Below are 23,599 nucleotides of genomic sequence, written 5' to 3' on the forward strand. Positions count from 1 at the left end.
TATGACTGTACCCCTTAAGCCTTGGGGAACCTTATAAAGTCCTCCTTCTTGATTCTTCCTCTCCTGCCAAATAAAATAAAAACAAAGACGCTAAATAGTACGGAAAAGCTTCAATAACACAAGAGATGAATACAGCGTTTCCTCAGTTGCTGGCCATTTCCTACAAGAGAACAAGACAATTAAGTTTCCCAAGGAACGGAGCCACCAATAAAAGAGAAGACCCTGAGAGACAAGACTTTTTCTCATTAAATTACCCTAAATATTAACTCCTGATAGTTCTCAGAATCATTTTTAAGCACTTTGGACCTCCGTCAATCCATGATCAAAGACTCACTGAATTCATCACCTTACATCAAGACCACTATGGACATTTTTAATATTCTAGGCAAGATTTCACTGAAAAAGTAGGCTTTGCTTTCGGAACCTCAGCAAACAGACTTGAATCTCTCACACCTTAACACACTTTATTTTCCCCAAATACATAAACTGCAGGTGTCTCCCCATTTAAAAGCACAAAAGGCACACGAATCAAAGGCTAGCCTAGTTTATCTAGAGTGTTGCCACCCTACCAAACACATTTTTAAAAGAAGGAACGGGTTGGGGAGGCAGTTGAACTGAAATTACAGGCTGTCATGACATCTCAATATTAAAAACTGGATACCTGGCTCCGCAGGAGAATACAGTTTTTATGCACAATCCCGTTACTAAGCAACTATGACAATGGCTGCGTGAGCTTTCTAGAAGCGAGTGTAGTTAAGGCGGGATGCGGGGGTGTTAAGAACAGAAAAATGGAAAAACTCCTTGCTTTGGGAATCTTTATCTCGGGATACACTCAATGTAAAAACAAAAATAAACAAAACCTAAAACAATCTCAGCTGAAAGCAGCAGTTCCTTAAGAGAGAAGAAAAGTACATGCTACCATGTATCATTCGCTTCAATTTCAGTTTGGTTTAATTTCAAAATCCACATTTAACTGGTGATAATGATTTCCTTACTGTGCTTGCTTTGTGGTCCCCCTTCTTTCCTTCACCCTCCCTAGGGAATAATTTTTTTTTCAAATTTCCTTACTGATTAAAAGAACATTTTAGACCTCTTAAATCCTTCTCTTTGTTTACAGAAGCTATAAAAACTAGTTTACAATTGTTTCATGTTGCCTCAGCTTTGAACCGAGAACACTCTTAGACATCAAACTATTCCTTTGAAGGGCACAGCCTCTCAAAGAGAGCCAGACGCGTTCCCAGCCCCTCCCTAAAATTTAGACAACCAGAGCTTTACAAATGTCAAGTCTTTTTCAAAGTTAGACTATACAATGTAGCAGGCTCTAGACCAATGTTTCTCAAATTGTAGGCTGAATGGTGGGGGGTGAGGGATGGGGCTTCCATATATGTTCCAAGAGAATTTTATAGACTAGACTCATAAAGGGCCCAGGAGCAGGTGAGAGGGCTAGGCGCGATGACCTCAGTCTTCCTTACAGCTTTCAACATTCACTGTAATGCTGAGAAAGCTCCAGAAGCCACACTCCCTAAAATACCTATTCTGTAGAAGGCGGCTTCTCACTATGCCTCGCTTCCTCCCTCTATCAATCTCTCTCTCAGTTCCTAAAGGCTGCCAGGCCAGCAGGTAGGCAAAATGTAAAGATAGCATTTTAGAATTACTGCTCTCCATCAAAGCTGAGCAATTACTGAACGGCTCTGCTCCCAGGGTGCCTCTAGATTCTGATAAACCTCTATTTAAGAAGAGAAATCCAGAGACATGTAGACATTTAAATACTAGAAACTGAAGATCCAAAATGTCTCAGCCAGGAAACACAGGGAAATGACAAGGTCATTCCTGCTTTGACATCCCAAAGATAAAGATGGTGGGGTTTTTTTGGGTTTTAGTATGTTTGTTTGTTATTTCTAGTTTTATACTGTTGTGCTCAGTAAAGATGCAGAGCAGGATCTGAATCTTTAATTTCCTGAGATTTGTTTTGTGGCCTAACATCTAATCTATTAAGGAGAATGTTCCATATGCACTTGAAAAGAATGTGTACTCCACTGTTCTGGGATGAAATGTTCTAGATAAATCCGGTAGGTCCATCTGCTCCAATGTGTCATTTAAAAGCACTGTTTCCCTTGTTGATTTTCTGTCTGGACGATCTGTCCAATGCTATCAGCGGGGAGTTACAGTCTTCATTATTATTGTATTACTTCCTTTCTGTCTGTTCTTCTTCTCTACTCAATTTCTTCCTTTATGTCTATCAAAAGTTACTTTATATATTTAGGTGTTCTCTTTTTGGGTACATAAACATTTATAATTATTATATCCTTCTGCTGGATTGTCTCCTTTATCATTATACAGTGTTCTTCTTTGTTTCTTGTTATAGTCTTTGTTTTAAAGTCTGTTTTGTGCTACAGAAGTACCAGTGTCCCAGGTTTTTTTGTGGGTTTTTTTTGTTGTTGTTGTTTTCTTTTTTTGCTTCCATTTGCATGGTAAAAAGATGGTTTTGTGTGTCAGAAAATTCCTGGAACAGCATTTGAAGGCAGAGGCTGTTTGAGTCTCCTGTTTTTAATTAAATTAAATTAAATTTCTTAAATTTGATTTCCATTTTTTTAAAGACATAAACAATGCAAAGTATAGTCTTTGTGATCACTACAAACCACAAAGCTCTGCTACTTGAAATAAAACAACTGAAAAAAATTCTTGAAAAATAATTATTATCTCTACTGGCAACAACAACAAAAAAAAAACATAGCGCTTATATAACACGTTTCATCACCAAATTGATTCCAAAACTAAATTGGTTAGCCTGTCTACTTCTGCTTGTGGCTTATAAGTTAGACAAGAACATTCTCAGATAAGAAACTGTGGGGAAAAAAATGTTTCCCCGGGATCCTTCGATTGTTAAAATTCCTAAATTTGATTACTGTAAAATGCAAGGCTTTCTTCTGTGTATTGACCATATTTCCAAAAATTCTTGAAAACTAATGGACACCTTTATGTATAAGATTACTCACTGAAAAATAAAAAAGATTTAAAAAAAAAATAAGAGGACTCCTGGGTGGCTCAGTCAGTTGAGTATCCAACTTCAGCTCAGGTCATGATCTCGTAGTCCATGGACCTGACCCCCCTTTCGGCTCTGTGCTGACAGCTCAGAGCCTGGAGCCTGCTTCAGATTCTGCGTCCCCCTTTCTCTGCTCCTCCCTTGCTCCCATTCTGTCTCTGTCTCTCTCAAAAATAAATAAACATTTAAAAAAAATTTTAAATGGGGGCGCCTAGGTGGCTCAGTTGGTTAAGCATCCAACTTCAGCTCTACCGACTGAGCCACCAGGTGCCCCTGGAGATCAGGTTTTTTTTAGTTTTTTTTTTTTTAATGTTTATTCATTAAAAAAAACATTTTTTTTACATTCATTTAGTTTTGAGAGACAGAGTGAGACAGAGTGTGAGCAGAGGAGGGGCAGAGAGGGAAAGACACAGATTCCAAAGCAGGCTCCAGGCTCTGAGCGAACATTCAGCACAGAGCCTGATGCAGGGCTCAAACCACGAACTGTGAGATCATGACCTGAGCTGAATTCAGACGCCTAACTGACTGAGCCACCCAGGCGCCCCATAATGTTTATTCATTTTAAAAAAATTTTAATGTTTTATTTATTTCTGAGAGAGAGAGAGAGAGAGAGAAAGAGAGACAGAGAGAGAGACAGCATGAGCAGGGGAGTGTCAGAGAGAGAGGGAGATACAGAATCTGAAACGGGCTCCAGGCTGTGGGTTAGCTGCCAGCACAGAGCCCAACATGGGGCTTCAGTTGGTAGAGCATGCAACTCTTGATCTCAGAGCTGTAAGTTCAAGCCCCATGTTGGGCATAGAGATCACTTACAAACAAAATCTTAAAAGAAAAAAAAAAGGTATAATCTAACCTACTCTTAATTCTTCCTTATATGAACAGAGACATGACTCTGGCCCCTCAGCTGCTACTACTCTTACTTTTGAATGTAAACAGTTCAACTACACAGTGCAAGTCGATTTTGTTTATGAATTTTAAGGCTTTTGAAAGCTATTTAGGAGAAAACAAATATCATTACCTGCATCTGAAAAAAGGCATAAGGCAAAATCGATGTGGTTTGCTTAAGATCAACCAGTTAGCTAAAAGAGAGACACATTAAAACTTAAAAAAATTTTTTAAGGTATTTATTTTGGAGAGAGCACAAGCGCAGGAGGGGCAGAGACAGAGGGAGACAGAAGATCAGGGGCGGACTCCGTGCTGAGAGCAGAGAACCCAACGTGGGGCTTGAACTCATGAACCGGGAGATCATGACCCGAGTCAAAGCTGGATGCTGAACAGACTGAGCCCTCCAGGTGACCCAAAACTTAACTCTGTAAAAGCCTCTTCAAAACTCCTTTTTTAATGGTGTGTCTGTGCATGCGCATGGGCACACTAACAGGTGCACATGTATGAGCATTCACACAAAGAAAAAGACAGAAAATCATTACATTTTTAGCCATGATCAAATTCTTATTCAGAAATATCTGGTCATCTAATAACTGTCAAAAAATGTGCTAAATATAAAAATACACATTTAAAAAATATATACTGTGAAAGACAAAGTAGCCCAGCTGGGAAGAGAGAGGTTATCTAAGCAGCAGAAGGCACTGAACCTTGAGGCATGGGAAAGATGCTATCAGAAGGAAAACGAGAACATTCCCATTCATGCAGAGGCTCAGGACTAGGGAACAGGAAGGCTTACGTGTGGCCAGAGAGGAGCGTTCAAGACAAGAAACACAGTTTGCATAGAAGGCTGGCACTAGTTTGGGAAAAGGCATGTATACCACACTACAGGGTTTGGACTTTTAACTACAGGCAGCACACTATAAAAAAAAGAAATAAAGATAAATCAAGGTTCCAGAAAGATAGAAAGAGATGATCTAAGGGAACAAAATAAGGTTTGTGAAGCAACGTCAAAGGGCCAGAGGTTATTCAATCTAATAGCTTGCAAGCCCAGGATGGCGTCTTCCCCAGGCTGATAGCTACAGCTGAACTCCACCTCCACGGAAAGCAGAAGAAAAGATTAGGTATTCATATCGGAGGGCCAGAGGGAAAGCAAGCAACCCCACGGAGAGGGGTCTGGGAGGCTGGGTAAGAACTGAGAGAAGGGAGCAGATTCCCAAATGATTTACAGTTAGGCAGAACTGAAGACATACAGATGAAGATCATTTCTTGCACCAAAGAGTGGCATCCCATTCTCAGGGGCTGTGCCACAGGAGACATTCACTTCCGGGTCATGGATCAAACAGGGTCCTGCTTGACCACCTCAGAATGGTGCATGTCCCTTTTATCCCTTGCGATTCCATTACTGTTAGTCTATAAATGTAATATACATAGTCAACTATGGGTGCCTGGGTGGCTCAGTCAGATAAGTATCTGACTCTTGATTTCGGCTCCAGTCATGATCTCATAGATCTCAAGCCCCTGTCGGGCTCTGCCCTAACACGTAGCGTATTTGGGATTCTCTCCCTTCCCCTCTCTCTGCTTCTCCCCTGTTCGCGCATGTGCTTATATGCCTGAGATGCTCTCTCTCAAAATAAATAAATAAACTTTAAAAAATAGTCATACCAAAAAATTTTAAAACACCCATTCTTTACTTGAAATAATCAAAGGATACATGTCTAAATCACAAAATACTTTTTAAAAAATTAGTGCTATTTTTTTTTTAAGTTTTATTTATTATTTTAGAAATCTCTGCACCCAGTGTGGGGCCCAAATTCATGACCTCAAGATCAGGAGTTGCATGCTCTTCCAACTGAGCCAGCCAGGAGCTTCCATGCTATTATTTTCTAATACATGTACTAAAGCCAAAGGTTGACCAAATATTACCAATAGAATATAGACTTTACCACTGTGAGAGTAGTATTGCTTATGGGCAACCTACTTGCTTCATATAAGTCAAGAATTTGCACTGCAATTGTGAATTATAAACTACTTAGCTATTTTCTTCATTAAAAAAAAAAAAAGATCAGTGACAGGAGCGCCTGATGGCTCAGTCGGTTAAGCGTCCAACTTTGGCTTCGGTCATGATCTCACGGTTTGTGAGTTCGAGCTCCACGTCGGGCTCTCTGCTGTCAGCACAGAGCCCACTTCAGGTCCTCTGTCTCCATCTCTCTCTGCCCCTCCCCTGCTCCAACTCTCTCTCTCCCTCTCTCAAAAACTAAACATCAAAAAAAAAATTTTTTTTAAAGCAATGACAAATTTAAGCAGAGCCCTAAAAACTTACAATACAGCAAATGACCACAAATTCCAAAACTAGAGAGTTTACATTGGCACCTACGAAATATCAGTGGCATGACATTTTAAGGGAAACAAAATCAACTGGCAAGTAGGGTGAATGTTGACCTTTAATGCCAAATTAGTGCATTTTTTTTCTAAAAATGTAAGAGTTTTACCAGTCAAGTAGAAAGACTACCTGGTCGATGGAATCAGGTTGAGAATCCCATTGAGCACATAGCTGAACTCTGCATGATCCTGGACAACAAGTGCCACCAGACCCTCACAGCAGGCTGTTCGAACCACCACATTATCACTGCAACACTTCTCCCACAGCAAGTTCAAAGCCGGAGTCTGAAATCAAACCAGTGATTAGAAGACACTTCCAATGAGTGGCAAAAGCATACATACTCCCAGCCGTTCATCAAATTTGCTCCCAGCAGGCGAGCTTTCCTCTGCAAAGATGATGCTCTTGTCCTACCATCTGTAGAATAAACTAAAGTCAGCTTTCCAGGAGAGATAATGGATAGGTTCAGACAGAGCAGCTCTCTCTCATCTGGTGCAAAATGAGGCTGCTGCACTCCGAGGTACGGCTTGGGTTTGAGCAACGCAACAAAACCAACAGGAGATCAAAACTAAGACTTGGCTCTCGCGCCGAGCTCTAACCAAGCCCTTTAACCAGACACCATCGAGGTCAGCACAGTGCTACAAATCATACCTATGCTTCAAGCCCAAAATGCAGTAACACTTTTAGAACATGTTTCTGCTCTCCTGCCACCAACCTCTACCGTCTACATGCACCCCATCCCACCCCCACAGTGTCCCTGCCCCAATTTACTGAAGCTGAATGCAGGCCCAGAAAAAAGACAGTGAAGTAAAACAGGACACTAGCTAGCTGCACCGCCCACAACTACCAAGAGAAGCCTGGAAAACCGTTTTGGTCAAGAAAGAAACTGACTTGGGGCACCTAGGTGGCTCAGTCGGTTGAGCATCCGGCTTCGGCTCAGGTCATGATCTCACGGTTCATGGGTTTGAGCCCCGCGTCGGGCTCTGTGCTGACAGCTAGCTCAGAGCCTGGAGCCTGTTTCAGATTCTGTGTCTCCCTCTCTCTGACCCTCCCCTGCTCACGCTGTCTCTCTCTCTCTCTCTCTCAGAAATAAATAAAAAACATTTAAAAAAAAAAAAAGAAAGAAAGAAACTGTCTTTTTGCCCTATCACATCATGAAGCTGTCATCTTTGATAGAAAAGCACCAGAAGGGAACAGAAGAACATAGAAATTCTTTATTTTGAAAAATCCTATAAAAGCAGATATTCTAGCTTTCATAACTTTCTCAGGAACCCAGGACCCACCCCCCAGAGGTTCACGACTCAAGATAAACCCATCTTTGAATACAGTGTGCGTAAAGTCCATTTAGATTTGCGTGCGATTTTGGGGTGTTAATTGTTTTTGTTTTAATATATTTAAAGAACACACAATGAAGTTATTTTTCCCTCCTTCTGACATAACTTATTAGAAAAATATATAATTTGAGAAAATAAATTAAGATCCTCAGCTCCCACAGAGTAACGAAAAGAATGAAAATCAACCTCATATTGTGCCTGCTTTCCCACTATACCTGGCTCCGAGAGCTTTTTCAGTCTTAGGATCCACTGTAACAGAACAATATAGTTCATAGTCACTGCAGGAAGGAAATATTTATATTCCATTTCTTTTATTCAGAAGGAAATTTTATTCACCTGTACGGCCAATATCAAAGGGTCTAAATGTCATTACTCCATTAGAAGCCAGAAAAATGAAATAAATGAATAAAAACCTTTGCCTCAGGTAATACTGTGCCCTTGTGGAAGTAAGCATTCATTTATTAACAGAAGAGAAAACATTTAGTTACAGGAGTTTGACATTCAATAAATCCTGGCAGTTTAAGTAAAACCACTAGATCATCTCGGAGTACATAATGTGATTATAGGCAGGATTAAGATCAGGGTTCTCGGAAAACCTAATTTATAGGACTACATACAAATACCAGACAAATGCCAATTAGAGAAGTTTGCCTCTACGCTCATTTCAACAAGGCAGCAGAAGCTATGAAGAGATGTAACTTGGAGTTGCTGATCAAACGCAATGTGGGGGGACAGGGGGAGAAAGCCATGTGTGAGAAAGGAAATCAATTTACTTCAGCTGTGAGAAAAATAATCTTATTTCCATCACCTATATTTTCCACAGAGTTTACCTTAGAGCACCTACTTATGTGGAGTTTCCAACCAGCACGTCAAAATACACAATGCCAGCTGACCAAAACCCGAGTGGTATATACCTCAGTAAGCCGAGCACTGCTTCAACTCTTAGCATTCACCTGTCCTATGCCTGGTCTGGAAATGCCCCTTCAGCTCCAAGCACCAAAGCATGACCTTCCAACTGAGAACTCCTATTGGGGGCACCATAAGGCACAAGAAAATCACCTGCATTCACACTGAGCCCCTATATTCACTTTATTAAACAAAAGATATTCCCTCAGAGCTAATCCTACCAACCTTCTCTAAGGCATGTCTACCCTCATTCTACCCGTGTTATTTTTCCCTAATAGTCACAAGACTCCTCCCCTTCACTACCCCCTCCATAGCTCATTCCTGGAGTCTGCTGTAACAAATTTTTAAATTGTCAAGAATTTGGAAGAACATGGCAAAACAAAAAACAAACAAAAAAAAACCAAAAAGCAAAATAAATACACCATGGCAATGAACTTCTCCTTTCTACAGTGACCTGAACTGTGGGAGAAACAAAAGAAGAGCCTATGTGCAGCTGGCAACAGCATTGGCATAGAACCCAAGCACAAAGCTGAATACAGACCTGATTTGTGGATTGGTGGATCTTTTCTGAAAAGCCATTTTCCTTTAGGACCGCAGCGATAAGATGACCCACAGCCTTAAAATAAATAAGTAAATAAATAAGTGATGAGTAAATACATTGTGTGAGAAGTTCTCTCCAATTAGTGCGTTTGAAGGTAACTCATACCAATACTAGCTGACAGGGCGTATCAGTGTGCCAGGCAGTCAAGTCCCAGTCATTGGAGTGTGTGCTCTGCAGAAGGCATGAATTGGGTATTCCGCACACATAATTTCTTATCTTCATAACAACTCTCAAGGTAAGCATTTTGATGCCAATAAGCAAACTATAGTTCACAGAGGTTAGGAAAATTGCCGGATTCTCAGTTCAAATTGCCGTCACTTAGTATTAAAAGATAACGCGAGGCAGCTTCACCCATTGAACCATGAGACAAATGAAAAACTCCACAGCTTTTAAAAATCATTTTTTGCATCTAAATGAAATCCATCATGCTTCATCATGCCCTTAACAAAGATGGAGAAAACTCCTCCCCATCTTTATCACCATGGCCCACGCTGATCAGAACCAAGAGGTATCCCCCCACCACAGCTGTTCTCTCTCATGGAGGCTCTGTGATTTAATTTCATTATTATTTTTCTCATAGGTTTCAGTCCTTTAATAAGTTTTTGGTCTCATGAATCTCTAAAATTTTTCCATATCCTGCTGTGGTCAAAAAGCCCAAAATTACATCTAAGACTTTTACAGGAAGGTTGATGACCTGAGGGGATAAATATCTTTCGTACCACCTCAACTCCATTCTAGCTCTTCAGCACGACCAGCACCGCCATCCTAAAGCTGCAGGATGGCAGCAGTCACGGCCACTCTGTGCACGGGCTGGGAAATAACTTTCCAACTGTAGCCAAGTGTTGACCCTGCACTTGGACCAGTGTATGGTACACCTGTGAATCCCTGTCAGTCTTGTGCTCACTTAAGTCTCCAGAAAAGCTCACAGAAAAACAAAGCCGCCGCTCCTTTGTTCCTTTTTTGTAATTCACACAGTAGAAATCCTTTAGGACCTCAGAGCATGATGATCTCCGTTTTGCAATATAAATCACTCGTTTACATGAATATTAAGTTTAAGATCAATTAACTGTCTCTTACTCCCAGTGAAAGCAATAGTAACAAGAAATGAAGACCCATGAACAGTTTTGGTGCCCATTTGCAAAACAGACCATATTTCATTGAATGTAACGGGCCATCGACGGCAAGATGCACCATTACTTTATGTACCACTAAGGAAAAAAGGCTGCCAATTAAATCTATGTTATATAATGCTCCTTCTAACGTAGACTGTGGTTTTTATATTAACGTAAGAGTCCTTTCAGACTCATTTTGAAAATCATGGCCAAGTTCGCAATTGGGCAGGCAATACCAGCTGTATAGCCACTGCTGCCATGAATTACTAGATGCAACCCATTTTCAAAGACGTTAATATGTGAAAAAAAAGTGTGTGAATCAATGAAATATGGTGCTAACACTGAGCAGTGGTTACAAAGGAACAATAAGAAGTATTCACAGAGAACAAGGCACAGTTGCAAGAACCAAATAAAATGAATGTCAAACACAACAGGGACAAAAAAAATATAAAGTTTAAAAAAGTTACCATTCATTTTAAGGGGGAAAAAAAAGACTAAAAGAAAATCAGCTTCCTGACAAACAGCTCCCCACTGGCCACCAGGTTCAACTTCTTACGCTTGCCTTTTTATGTATCTTTCTAACACATCAGAGAATATAGGCTAAATTGGCTTTAAAGTAACAAGATTTTAAAGTACAAAACAGGGATAAATGATCCTACATCACTACTTAAGTTTTCCATAATAGAATAAAGAGACATTCGCCATGAAATATTACATGTGCACTTTGCGGTTAATTTAACAGTAACACACGCAGGCATCTCTTCAGTTGTCTACACTAACAAAGCGGCTGAGGGCACAGAAAAACAAAAACTGCGGACAGTCTCCTCCAAGCCTTCATCGTCCTCTTCATGGTAAGGACCTGTGCCGCACAGGATAGGATTCCAACCCAGTCAGGTAGAAGGGAATCTTGCATAAGGAGTGTTCTACTCCTCATGGAAGGGTTCCCCACTGCCCAGCTAAGTCAATTCCCACAGCAGGCATCTCCGGAGCTAAGTGTCGGAAGCAGCCAAGACGCTGGACGTCGCTCCGTCTTCGGGCAAGCTTCTGCTGGCCCCTCAGCTTCACTCGCACAAGGAAAGACAGTAAGGCATTATGGTACCTCGACTAACCAGAAAGCTTCTGGTTAGAGGACGGAGGACCAGGAAATCACTTTTGTTTTAACCCTAATAACCACAAGGCTCTCTAAAATAAATTATCACCAACCCCGGCCTGCAGTAGTACGTACATCACAGTTTTTAATCCAAGATATTTTATCTTGGATTAAAGTACTGAATGTCAGTAACTATCAAAATCTCTTATTCTTAACCGGTGTACAGGGGTGAGATATACCATGTTAAACATTAATCTCTCATATTCTGTAGATGCAGAATCATTTATTTCTATTCCCCAAAATTAATTATGGGCTAAAAAAAAAATACAGATTCAAGGGCCTCCTGGTTAATCAATTTTTATTATGTCTAAGAAAAGTATGATATAAATAGAAGTGGAGATTCATCAGTTTCCAATATTTACCCTCCTCCATCACACACAAATTTCTTTTTCAATGTTTATTTCTGAGAGAGACAGAGTGTGGGTAGAGGAAGAGCAGAAAGAGGGAGACACAAAATCTGAAGCAGGCTCCAGGCTCTGAGCTATCAGCACAGAGCCCAAAGTGGGGCTCGAACCCACAAACCTCAAGATTATGACCTGAACCGGTCGGACACTCAACCGACTGAGCCACTCAGGTGCCCCTCATTTTATTTTTTTAAAGTTATCTCTACATCCAACGTGGGGCCTGAACTCATGACCCCAAGATCAAGAGTCACCTGCTCCACCGACTGAGTCAGCCAGGCAACCCTCAAACATAAATTTTCAAATTAACTTATATGAAAGTTAATAGAACAGTGATTATCTCTACACATAGAATAAAATATTCAATGTTAAAAATATAAAGTTCTATCAACAACCCACCAACAAGGTTCATTTGTTACCATGAAGCAAAAATGACTAAAATAAAAATTACCTGTGACTGGATAAGAGAATTTGGAAATTCAAACCTTTTCCTGATATCATCTGACATTTTTTATTCTCTTAGATTCTCTTACATGCGTACATGCAGACTCTGTAATCAAAACAAAAGAATACTTGTTAGTCCGGAAAAGGAGTTCAAACCAATTATTCCTCACATAACATGAAAGCAATTCATTTCACAGAAAACAACGGAAATAAAGCATCTCTAAGCTCTGAAGAATAATTGTTGACATACAATCATACCAACCAGTTCAGTCCACAAATGCCATGACTGATAATTAAACTATAAGGCTCAACTACTTTTGGTTTTTCCCATTAAAGCTAATCCTGAGACAGATTAATTCACACTATAGAAACCAAAAAAAAAAAAAAAATCCAAAAGCTGAAGACTAAATACCATGATTTTAAAAGTTCAACCACATGTTTGAAATAGAAGTTCTTTCATGGATCAAAACTTCTAAGGGATAAATAATTGAATTTCTGCAAACTGTTGCAACTATACCATAAGCTTTCATTTAAGCACTAATCCAACTGCTAGTGACAAGTCTAAAGCCTAAGTGAGCTTTTCATAGGAAGTATAGAAATGACCCAGAAACTCACACAATGAAACAGATTGTTCATCTGCTAAAAGAGCAAGCAATTAGCACCAACTTTTAATATTTACATTGCACCTCTCATTCCCACTGGGCTGTTAAAAAAAAAAAGAAGAAGAAGAAGGAAGAGAAGAGAGAAAAGAAAAAAAAAGAAACAGAAATAATTTTTATCAATCCTGCCAAAAAGATGGAGGGCATGGTGGTAAAACTACAGATAGGATTTCCTAAGGATCTTAATTTATCCAGTCCATGGAGCAATGAACCTACCAAATTACAGTACTTTGAAAACTAAGTTGCTTTAGCTCACCTATTTATTATACCTACAAATAATAATTAAGATTTTTAAAAAATTTAATCCAGGTACTCCAGATTACCTTATAAAAATAAAAGGCAGCAAAACCAAGCTCTCCTGGTCTCACAAATGGAGGTGGCGTGTTGAACCTGTAGCTGTAACTACTTTGTCCCCTTCTTCCAGGGCTAAGGGACTTATCCCAGCATTCTTCAACATCTAGGTCCAACTTAACTCCCTTGTTAGACATTTCACAGCACTGGAACAGCTTATTCTCAGACTAAAAAATTATGTCCCCTATCAAAATCTATCCATTAGTTTCACTCAGGTCAAAATTTTTTCAACTTCCCAGATGTGTCCATCTCCTCTTTCTTGGAATTTTCTGCTCGCTTGAATTCTGTAAGATACCAGAATTTCCCAAAGTGTGCCCCTGGGAAACCCAGGACAAAGAGATTGCCAAGAGGGTAAAAAAAGGGATTTTGTAGAGACGCCTGTCTCAGGTACTTAAGCAACAGGTTAACCAAGAGACTCTTGGTTTTGGGTCAGGTCGTGATCTCACAGGTTTATGAGATGGGGTCCCATGTTGGGCTCTGAGCAGACAGTGGTGGAGCCTACTTAGGACTCTCTCTCCCTCTTTCTGCCCCTCCCCCACTTGTAAGCACTCTTCCTCTCTCTCAAAATAAATAAATAACCTTTGAAAAGAAAGGATTTTGTAAGGAACATATATTTCCACCTTGAATTTTCATTCACTCATGTAACAAGTACTTATCAGGTGGCTGTCTATTTGGGGTCTTGCTCTGCTCTGGGTGCTTCATTGACCACAGGAAACAAAATAGACAAAAATCCCTATATTCATGGAACTTAGAAAATTACAGACATACTTTCTATTTTAAATACAGTAGTGAGAGGGGCACCTGGGTCTCAGCATGTTGAGCCTCCAACTTCAGCTCAGGTCATGATCTCAAAGTTAGTGAGTCCAAGCCCCACATCCAGCTCTGTGCTGACAGCTCGGAGCCTGGAGCCTGCTTCGGATTCTGTGTCTCCCTCTCTCTCTGCCCCTCCACTGCTCATGCTCTGTCTCTCTCTCCTTCAAAAATAACTAAACATTTAAAAGAAATTTTAATTACAAAAATAAAAAAAAAATAATAAATAGATATGGTAATTAGGGTCAGTCTCTTCTAGAAAGTCTGACATTTGGTGAGTCACCCAAACAGATGTCTGGGGGAAGAGTGTCACAGGCACAGTAAACAGTCAATGCAGAAGCCCAAAGCCCATAAAGCACTTAAGGTTCAGTCTAGAAAGAGCAAAGAAAGGAGTCAGGAGTAGATGAAGGAAGAAGAGAATGGGAAATCAGAAAGTCAATGAGAAGGCAGATCATTAAAGGCCTGGAGGTCACCAGTACGACAGATGTATCTATCCTGAGTGAAACAGGAAGCTACGACAGGAGAAAAGTGGATTAGATTTTAACAGAATCGCTTGAAATAAGGAGTGCTCAGATTCGAGATATACTTGAAGGTAGAGCCAATGTGGGAGCTAATGACTGGATGAGAGTACAGAAGGAAGGTTCAGAGATGACTCCAAAGTTTTTTTATCTGAACACCTCTCATTTTAATCACCATTCCTTTAGGAATCACCATTCCTAAAATGCATTCCTTGCATTTTATACAAGTTAGGGCACCTGGGGGGCTCAGTTATTAAGCATCGGCCTTTGGCTCAGGTCATGATCTCACAGTTGGTGAGCTCAAGCCCCACATGGAGTGAGCACAAGCCCCACTTTGGGTGAGCTCCACTCTTTCTCTCTCTCTCTCCCCCCCTTACGCACGCACGCTCTCTCTCTCTCTCTCTCTCTCTCTGCCCCTCATGGGATTCTCTTTCTCTGACCCTCGCTCATTTGCATGCTCTTGCTCTCTTTCTCTCTTCACCTCTCTTTAGCCTTCATGAGATTCTCTCTCCTCTTGCTCTCTCTCTCTCTCCCCCTCTCTCTCTCTCTCTCTGTGCCCCTCACTCACTTGCGCCCTCTCTCTCAAAAAAAAAAAACCAAAACACGCAAAATTTAGGGGGGAAAATGCATACATCACTTACCATGGCATTTTTTTTTTTTTTTTTACTAAAGGAAAAGATGGAGTTGGCATCAACTGAGATAGAGAAACAAGTTTTGTGGGGAAAGACTGGGAGTTTCATTTTGAACAGGTAAGTTTCAGATGTCTGACAGATTTCCAAAAAGAGGTGTCAGACAGAAAGTTGTATACATGAATCTATCATTGGAAAGACAGAGCTTGGTTGAAGATATAAATGATGGTAAACACTAGTTATAGAATCTGGGAAGTTCTAAAGCAAGACGTCTGATAAACTTAGCTTAACCCAGAGCTTACCAATCTTATCTGATCATGGTACCCTTTTTTCTAGAAATATCTGTGAACAGTCTATATAGCCAGCCTTTCCTGGGACAGACACTGGGAAACTCTGCTCCATGGACTCCTTACTCCTCTGTCCACTGCACTTCCTGTGCCCCATCTTCCTTACTGCTCCCAAGAGTTTTCTGGAAACTCTCCCAGAGCCCAGTCCATGTAGCTAAACACTTCCCTACCCTGTCTTATAAAGCCAGCGACTGGAAAAATAAAATAATAAAATAAAGCCAAAGACTAGAGAGCTCAAAAGGAAAGTACATGTTTTTGCTCACAAAAACACTTACCACCCAAGCAGGTAGCTCGGTCGCCTGAGCATCCGACCGTGGCTCAGGTCATGATCTCATGGTTTGTGAGTTCGAGCCCTGCATCAGGCTCTCCGCTGTCAGCATGGAGCCCACTTCAGATCCTCTTTCCCTCTCTCTCTGCCCCTCCCTGCTCACACTTTCTCTCTTTTTCTCTCTCAAAAATAAATAAACATTAAAAAAAAAAAAGTTTACCATTTTGGTTCCACGTTTCTCAGTTTCCCTCTCACAAGTCCCTGTGCCACCATCTTCTAAATCCACTCGATCGGAGTTGGTTTCATCCCTCCCAGCACCTCAGAGCCCACCTCTGTTCCCCATTTCTACCCTCCTTGTCTCAGTTTCTCACGCTAGACTTAACTTCAGTAACCGCTTGGTCTGGGCAACTCCATGCATGATCGCATCCCATCGCTGCTGTCAGATTAATCATCCTACACGCCCTTTCCATCATATCATTTCCCTGCGAAGAATTCCGAGGGGGGGTCTCACTAGCCTGTCAGACTCGTGCAAATTCTGATGTTTAGCTTTTAAGACCTCCGTCAACCACCTCTCCTAGTCAGCTTCATCCTCACTCCTGTCTAATTCCAACCTGGCTACACCACTTCTCAAATTAGTCCCATGTGCTCAAAATGTGCTCACTCCTAAGTAATTTTACTTACGCTGCTCTCACCTGCAGAAAATACCCTTCTCTATATGTTCCCTCTATTTCCCTCTATGCTACCTTTCACAGCACATCTTTTCTGGTAAGTCTTTCCCAAGTAGCCGTATCTTTTTTTTTTTTTTTTTTAAACGTGTATTCATTTCTGAGAGACAGAGACAGAGCGTGAGGAGGGGAGGGGCAGAGAGAGAGGGGAGACACAGAATCTGAAGCAGGTTCCAGGCTCTGCGCTGTCAGTGCAGAGCCTGATGCGGGGCTCAAACTCACAAACCGCGAGATCATGACCTGAGCTGAAGTCAGAGGCCCAACCGACTGAGCCACCCAGGTGCCCCCCAAGTAGCCACATCTTATAATAGTCACCTTGGTTTATAGTCTTGCAGTATTTGGGCTAATGCATACCATCTCATGACTAATGGCTTCAGGACTGGAAATATTTTTTTCTAAAGGTCAAGCAGAGGGGTGCCTGGGTGGCCCAGGTGGTTGAGTATCCGATATTGGCTCAGTTCACGATCTCACAGTTTGTGAGTTTCAAACCCTACATCAGGCCTGCCGCTGTCAGCGCAAAGCCCACTTCTGATCTTCTGTCTCCCCCTCTCTCTGTCCCTCCCCCAGTCACACTCTCAGTCTCAAAAATAAATGAAACATTACAATGATAAATAAAGGGTCAGATAGCATTTACTCAAATCTGCCATTGTAGCCTGAAAGCAGCCATATTGACCACAGCTGCGCTAAGATAAAACTTTATTTACAAAAATAGGATAGTGGGCCATAGTTTATTGACTCCTGGTTTAAATAATGACTATTTTTTAATTAATTTATAAAATTTACTGACACAATTGTTAAAATTGACATTCAAATTTGGACCTGTGTGCTCCCAGGCACAAGTCAACATACAAACAAGGGAACTTACACACCTTTTATCATGTAAAAGATGGGCAGAAAAGTACCTTTTACCAAAGAAAACAATCTTTGACATGCTTCTAAACTCTGAAGGAAATTTCTCAGGTGAGGCTTTATACCTGGACTGCAGGGTGCTATAATAAGCAACACTGCCAATAACATAAGCTAAAGGGAATTTTATATTACATCTTTTTTAAAGAAACCCTGGATAAAGCCATCGGTATAACATACCATGTGATTCAGCAAAACGGCCTCAGCGAATGGAGTCCAAGTACAGTTTTCTGATGATCTAACATGGTAGAAAGTACACTTTAGACTTTCCAGAGTAGCAGATGCTTAGAAACATATCACAGAATAGACTTACCCAAATGTCAACAGTGATAGAGCTAACTGGAAGAAAAGGTATGGTTGTACTCTCTGACCCAGGCCCACAGTGGTGGAATTCCAAAATGCTTTGGGGACAGATGAGCAGCAACTTAGGGTAATAGTTTATTAGGCAGTGAAAAAGCCAACCCTTATAGAAAGGATGACTTTGACTCCAGGATGCAGGCCAATAGAGAAAAAAAGGACCGTTGTATCCAAATTACCTAAGTACAGATGACAAATAGCTGAAGTTTACAAAAGACAGCCCAAATATTGGCATGACATGGGAGAGAATGAATGCATGTTTCAAATCTATAGCAACTTGGGGCGCCTGGGTGGCTCAGTCTGTTGAGAAACAGACTTTGGCTCAGGTCATGATCTCATGGTTCGTGGGTTCAAGCCCCGCGTCGGGCTCTGTGCTAAAAGCTAGCTCAGAGCCTAGAGCTTGTCTTCAGATTCTGTCTCCCTCTCTCTCTTTGACCCTCTGCTGCTCACGCTGCCTCTATCTTTCTCTCAAAAATAAATAAAACATTAAAAAATTTTTTTAATAAATAAATAAAATCTATAGCAACTTGATCCTTCCTAATAAACGGCTGCCAGGCATTCTAAATACCACCACCCCAGCAGCATTATGATTTTATATCATCCTTGATTTGCTGTCCTTGGACTACAAATTCCAAGTGTCTTTCATCTGCCAGGGACTTATATTTCAAGGTTAATCACAACCATTTGGCCTTTCAAGGAATCAGAACATCATATCCTCTTAGGGAATTTCAAAAAAAAGGAGTACGTAATGCTCGCTTTAGTACTGGTAGTCTAGTTTGGGTCCAACTTTTAATCTCAACTTCCCTCGGGCATTTAATGCATTAAAGAAAACAATTTATGTTACGTCTTACCGTGACACTCTTTACTAAAAGGAAACCACTCATAACATGCTCCATAAACCACGTTACCCCAAAAGAAGTGTTTGATTTTAAAAGATTTATCTCCAACCTGTCATTGTGCCTTTTTGCCCTAAATCTAAATCACAAAGTGAATTTTTAAGAAGGCCTTCAAGTTCCAAGTGAATCAACGCATTTGCTTAATTTAAGCAGGTATCACCTTATCTGCCACCATGCTCCAGCGCTATCAGAAGACTTCCAAGAAAATAAATCTACAGGGGCACCTGGGGCAGTTGAACATCCAACTCTGGCTCAGGTCATGATCTCATGGTTTGTGAGTTTGAGCTTGAGCCCCGCATTGGGCTCTGTGCTGACAGCTCGGAGCCTGGGGCTTGCTTCAGATTCTGGGTCTCCTTTTCTTTCTGCTCGCCTGCTCTCTCTCTCTCTCTCTCTCTCTCTCTCTACCTCAAAAATAAACATTTAAGTATAAAAAATTTAAAAAGAAAAGAAAAAACCTATCAACTGCATTCTAGAGGCAGCAGGTACACAAAGCATTTTAGGTTTTCAAGTTTTCTCCATAGTTTCTCTAGGATATGAAAATATGCAACCATCTATCACACAAAGGTATTCAGTGTCAAACTTCAAATTTCATGCACAATCTGGAAAGTGAGAGATCTAATTATATTCCCACCCACTATGGGAATCCTGCAGAAGGATTATGTAGGGTGGTCGGGAGTGGGATGTGGGGGCTGGAGGGGTCTGATGATCACAGAGAAAGACCACTTTGAGCACTATTCACTATCAAATTCCTTTATGGGGAGGACTCACAGCAGCAATGTCCGTCAAACCAGGGCTATTGAGAGTACACTCTTGAAGCCAGTCTACATTTGCAGACTGATAAAAATACAGACTTCATTCACATTTATGGGACCCTGTGTTTCAGAGACACAAAATCTAGGAGGATTTTTTTTCTAAGTCTTTATCAACTATCCCAACTCTCAGTTAATGTATTTATTGTTTCCTGCTCCCTCAAAGTAAGCTACAGAACCATCAACCTGAGGCTTTGAAACACAGATATGACAACTTTTTAGTACTCTTAACAGCATATACAAAAGCTGATGGCACCATCAATATATTTGAGCTGATCTTACAAGTTTGTCAAGACTGTGGCACAAGGGTATATTCCAGCCCCTCCTAGATGCTTTGTCCTGCTTCTTAAAGAAGGGGAAAAAACTTGCCTATACTTTCCAACCACCCACCTTGCTTTGTTATCCACTTTTGAGGTCTATTGCCTGCATAGCTTCTCATCTACCACTTCTTGGTCCCTAACTGCTTCTACATATGCTCTCTAGCATGTGGCCACTAGATTGTATTTCCTCACCCTGTATTAAACCTTGATACTTCCTACAGAGTAAAGCTTAGCTTCAGCTCTTGCTTCAAAGCTTTAAAATCCAACTGCCACCTTCCCTCTCAAACTAACAGGACAGAGCACCTGCGTGGCTCAGTCAATGAAGCGTCCGACTCTTGATTTCAGCTCAGGTCATGATCTCACAGTTTGGAAGTTCAAGCCCCACATCGGGCTCTGTGCTGACAGTGCTGAGCCTGCTTGGGATTCTCTCTCTCCCTCCCTCTCTCTCTCCCCCTCCCCTACTTGCATACTCGCGCTCTCTCTCAAAATGAATAAAAACACTTAAAAATAATTAACAGGAAACTTTGGGCCCTCCTAACTACACGAGTCATAAAAATGAAAAGATCATGGGGAAATCACAATAGAAAGTTTCTAATATTACACAGTAAGTGTAAGAAAATAAACACCACTAAGTCATCGTTAAATTAAGCTGAGAGTAGAAAATACTTTTATGTTAACCAGGAATCTCCAAACCAAGCCAAGGCAGTGGGCAACAAAATGGTATGACTGAAACTCTTGGTCAACACTATAATCAGAGAAAGCGGGAACAGCTTTCGATGTGGCAGAGACTGCTAACTGTCCTTCACTCTTTGTGAGCTCCTTCTTCTGTATTAGTAAAACTATAGCCCAACCAGCTTCCTCACGTTTCCTAGACTCCAGTACAGTTAGGTATGACCATGTGTGTGGTTAAGTTCTCTCCAGTGAGTTTTGCAGACATGATACGCCACTTCCAGGCTGCAGCCTGCTTCCTCCACCCTCTGCCAAACCAAAACCAGGTCTCAGAAACAACTTGAATTCAACATGTGGATGAAGATAGTGCCTCTAGCATGCTGCTGAAGAAACAAGACGGAGGGGCACCTGGGTGGCGCCAGTGGTTAAGCAGCGGACTCTTGGTTACTCTTGGTTTCGGCTCTGGTCATGATCTCATGGTTCATGACTTCGAGCCCCACATCGGGCTCTGAGCTGACAGTGAGGAGCCTGCTTGGGATTCTCCCTCTCACCCTTTCTCATTGCCTCTCGAAAGAAAGAGAGAGAGAGAGAGAGAAAGAGAGAAAGAAAGAAACAAACAAACAAAAAAGCTGGAAGGAACCCAGATCCCTAAATGACAGCACAAAGCAGAACTATATACCTGAAACTCCAATGATTACAGGAAAAAGAATCTACTTTGTTTGAACCATTGCATTCTGGGATCTCTTCGTTACAGTAGGTAGTAATACGGTACTAATACGGTAGACCTGAGACCATCTCCTTTCCATACTTCTTTTTCACCAGAAAAATGAAGAAACTGAATGTCAAGGAGGTTAAACAACTTGCCTAAAAGGCTAATCAGGCTGGAGACTCAGGTGAGAAAGGGGACTGCTCCACTTCTGACTCAGTGTAACCCTGTCCAGAGACCATCAATAACATGAGGCATGACCAGCACGTTCCACACTGCTGTACCAGGCCCCAAGAACTTCAGGATCTGCAATTCAAGTGCGGAGAAGATATAGGTGGCTCTGGGCTCTGATGACTTCACTGGTTACAGTTTACTAAAATATATCAAAGTGCAATCAAATCCCTGCCTTTACAATTTATTTCTTTCTCAGTTTATATATCACATGCTACTTACTCATAGATTTTGAAATGAGAATCTAAAATAAGAGCAAAGGCAGGAAATTCCAAGTGAGAACTGATTGCTGTCCAGGAGAAACAGGGATTAAAGTAATTTGTTTTACCTTTTCCCTAATTATTCCTGAGTAATCTTTTTTTAAGTGTCATATATATGTCTTATATATTTATTGCCAAATATATAAGAGAATAAAGATGAAAAAGTTATTTTTAAAAAAATCTATGAAGAATTTTTTTAAAAATCTAAAGGCTTGGAGTGCCTGGGAGGTTCAATCAGTTAGTTAAGCATCAACATCACCTCAGGTCAAGCCCAATGTCGGGCTCTGTGCTGACAGCTCAGAGCCTGGAGCCTGCTTCGAATTCCGTGTCTCCCTCTCTCTCTGTCCTTCTGTCACTCAGACTCTGTCTCTCTCTCTCTCAAAAATAATAAACGTTAAAAAAAAATTTTTTTTTAACCTAAAGGCTTTTCAGCCTTTCGGCTAAGATCAAGTGTAAAAAAAATCTAAAGATTTACTTACATAGGATTTTACAGTATCCAATCTAAGTCTTCAAAGTCTTCAAACTAGCTCCTATATAAGATGATTTTTTCTATTACAATTTTTAAATATTTTGGTTCCACCAAAAGAATACTTTAAATGCTCATTACATTTTTGAGATAAATATTTTATGTTGATACAAAACCATCTTTACAGTATATTTAAAATAAAAACTGATAACCAATCATCTTAAAGATCTTACCAATAAATGTCTAATCTGAATAGCTAAAATCTCCATTTTTATAATCTTACTTCAAAGACTATTCAGTTAACCAGAATTTAGTAAGCACCACAGAATGTATTGTATAGGTATTTTACTCATATTTCCTCCCCTCAAAAATGACTCTGTGTGGTGCCTGGCCAGCTCAGTCAGAAGGGCAGGAGACTCTTGATTTCGGGATCCTGAGTCTGAGCCCATGTTGGGTGTAGAGATTACTTAAATAAATAAAAGTTTAAAATAAATGACCCTAGGGGCGCCTGGGTGGCTCAGTGAGCATCCGACTTCAGCTCAGATCATTATCTCGCAGTTCATGGGTTTGAGACAAACACCAGCTCTGTGCTGACAGCTCAGAGCCTGAAGTCTGCTTTGGATTCTGTGTCTCCCTCTCTCTCTGCCCCTCCTCCCTAGCTTGCACATACACACACACTCTCTCTCTCTCTCTCAAAATAATAAACATTAAAAAAAATTCTTTTAATAAATGACCCTAATTCTGTGTACTGGTTCTCTAAACTAATTTACTTCTTAACAAATATTAATAGAGTACAAACTGAAGTATTTAGGGGGTAGGGATTTTTTATAAAATGTTCCACTTACCCTGGGGTGGGGTGGGGGGATAGATTAAAACAAGAATGTCTAAATGCTAATAGAGGAGTGCATCTGAGTTCATAATACATTCGATTTTTGTGTATGTCTGAAAATTTCCACAATAACAAATTTTTTAGGTCTTCCACCATATAAGGACACAGAGAGAAGTCACTGCCCTTGACCCAAGGAAGAAGGCCCTCATCCCACCATGCCAGCATCCTAATCTCAGATGGTCAGCCTCCAGAAATGTGAGAATTAAATTTCTGTAGTTTCTTTAAAAAAAAAAAAAAAAGCATTTTTTTTTTAAAACCTCTCATAGGTGGTTCTTACTGGGGTCAGGCAATATTCTATGTACTTTACCTATATTAACTCATTTAACCCTCCGCTAACCCTATGAGACAGGTACTCATTTTGCAGATGAAGAAACTGAGGCACAGAAGAGTTAGATCATTTTTTTCAAGGTCACAAAGTAAGCTGAAATTCAAATCCAGGTTGTCTGGGCACGTGTGGACATGGAAAAGCCTTGAAAATGTCATTTACAGGTGATTTTTGGTTTTGCCTGTTCCTAATTTCTAATTTTTTCACA

At 40.7% G+C, this 23,599-nt stretch overlaps 1 protein-coding gene across 3 annotated transcripts in view; it reads right to left on the reverse strand.

Annotated features, from left to right (window-relative positions):
* FOCAD (focadhesin) overlaps nucleotides 1-23,599 on the reverse strand; it is a 387,127-nt gene that overhangs the window by 282,872 nt on the left and 80,656 nt on the right. For all 3 annotated transcript variants that reach the window (XM_039244410.1, XM_039244408.1, XM_039244409.1), the window contains exons 2-4: nucleotides 12,258-12,356; nucleotides 9,084-9,158; nucleotides 6,435-6,589 (exon numbers count right to left, since the gene is read on the reverse strand). In XM_039244410.1, the coding sequence (XP_039100341.1) occupies nucleotides 6,435-6,589; nucleotides 9,084-9,158; nucleotides 12,258-12,314 (287 nt within the window). In that variant the 5' untranslated portion in view covers nucleotides 12,315-12,356. The remainder of the gene's footprint in view (nucleotides 1-6,434; nucleotides 6,590-9,083; nucleotides 9,159-12,257; nucleotides 12,357-23,599) is intronic.

Source organism: Hyaena hyaena, unplaced genomic scaffold (genome assembly GCF_003009895.1).
Source record: "Hyaena hyaena isolate Hyena2069 unplaced genomic scaffold, ASM300989v1 scaffold_240, whole genome shotgun sequence".
Classification (NCBI taxonomy): domain Eukaryota; kingdom Metazoa; phylum Chordata; class Mammalia; order Carnivora; family Hyaenidae; genus Hyaena; species Hyaena hyaena.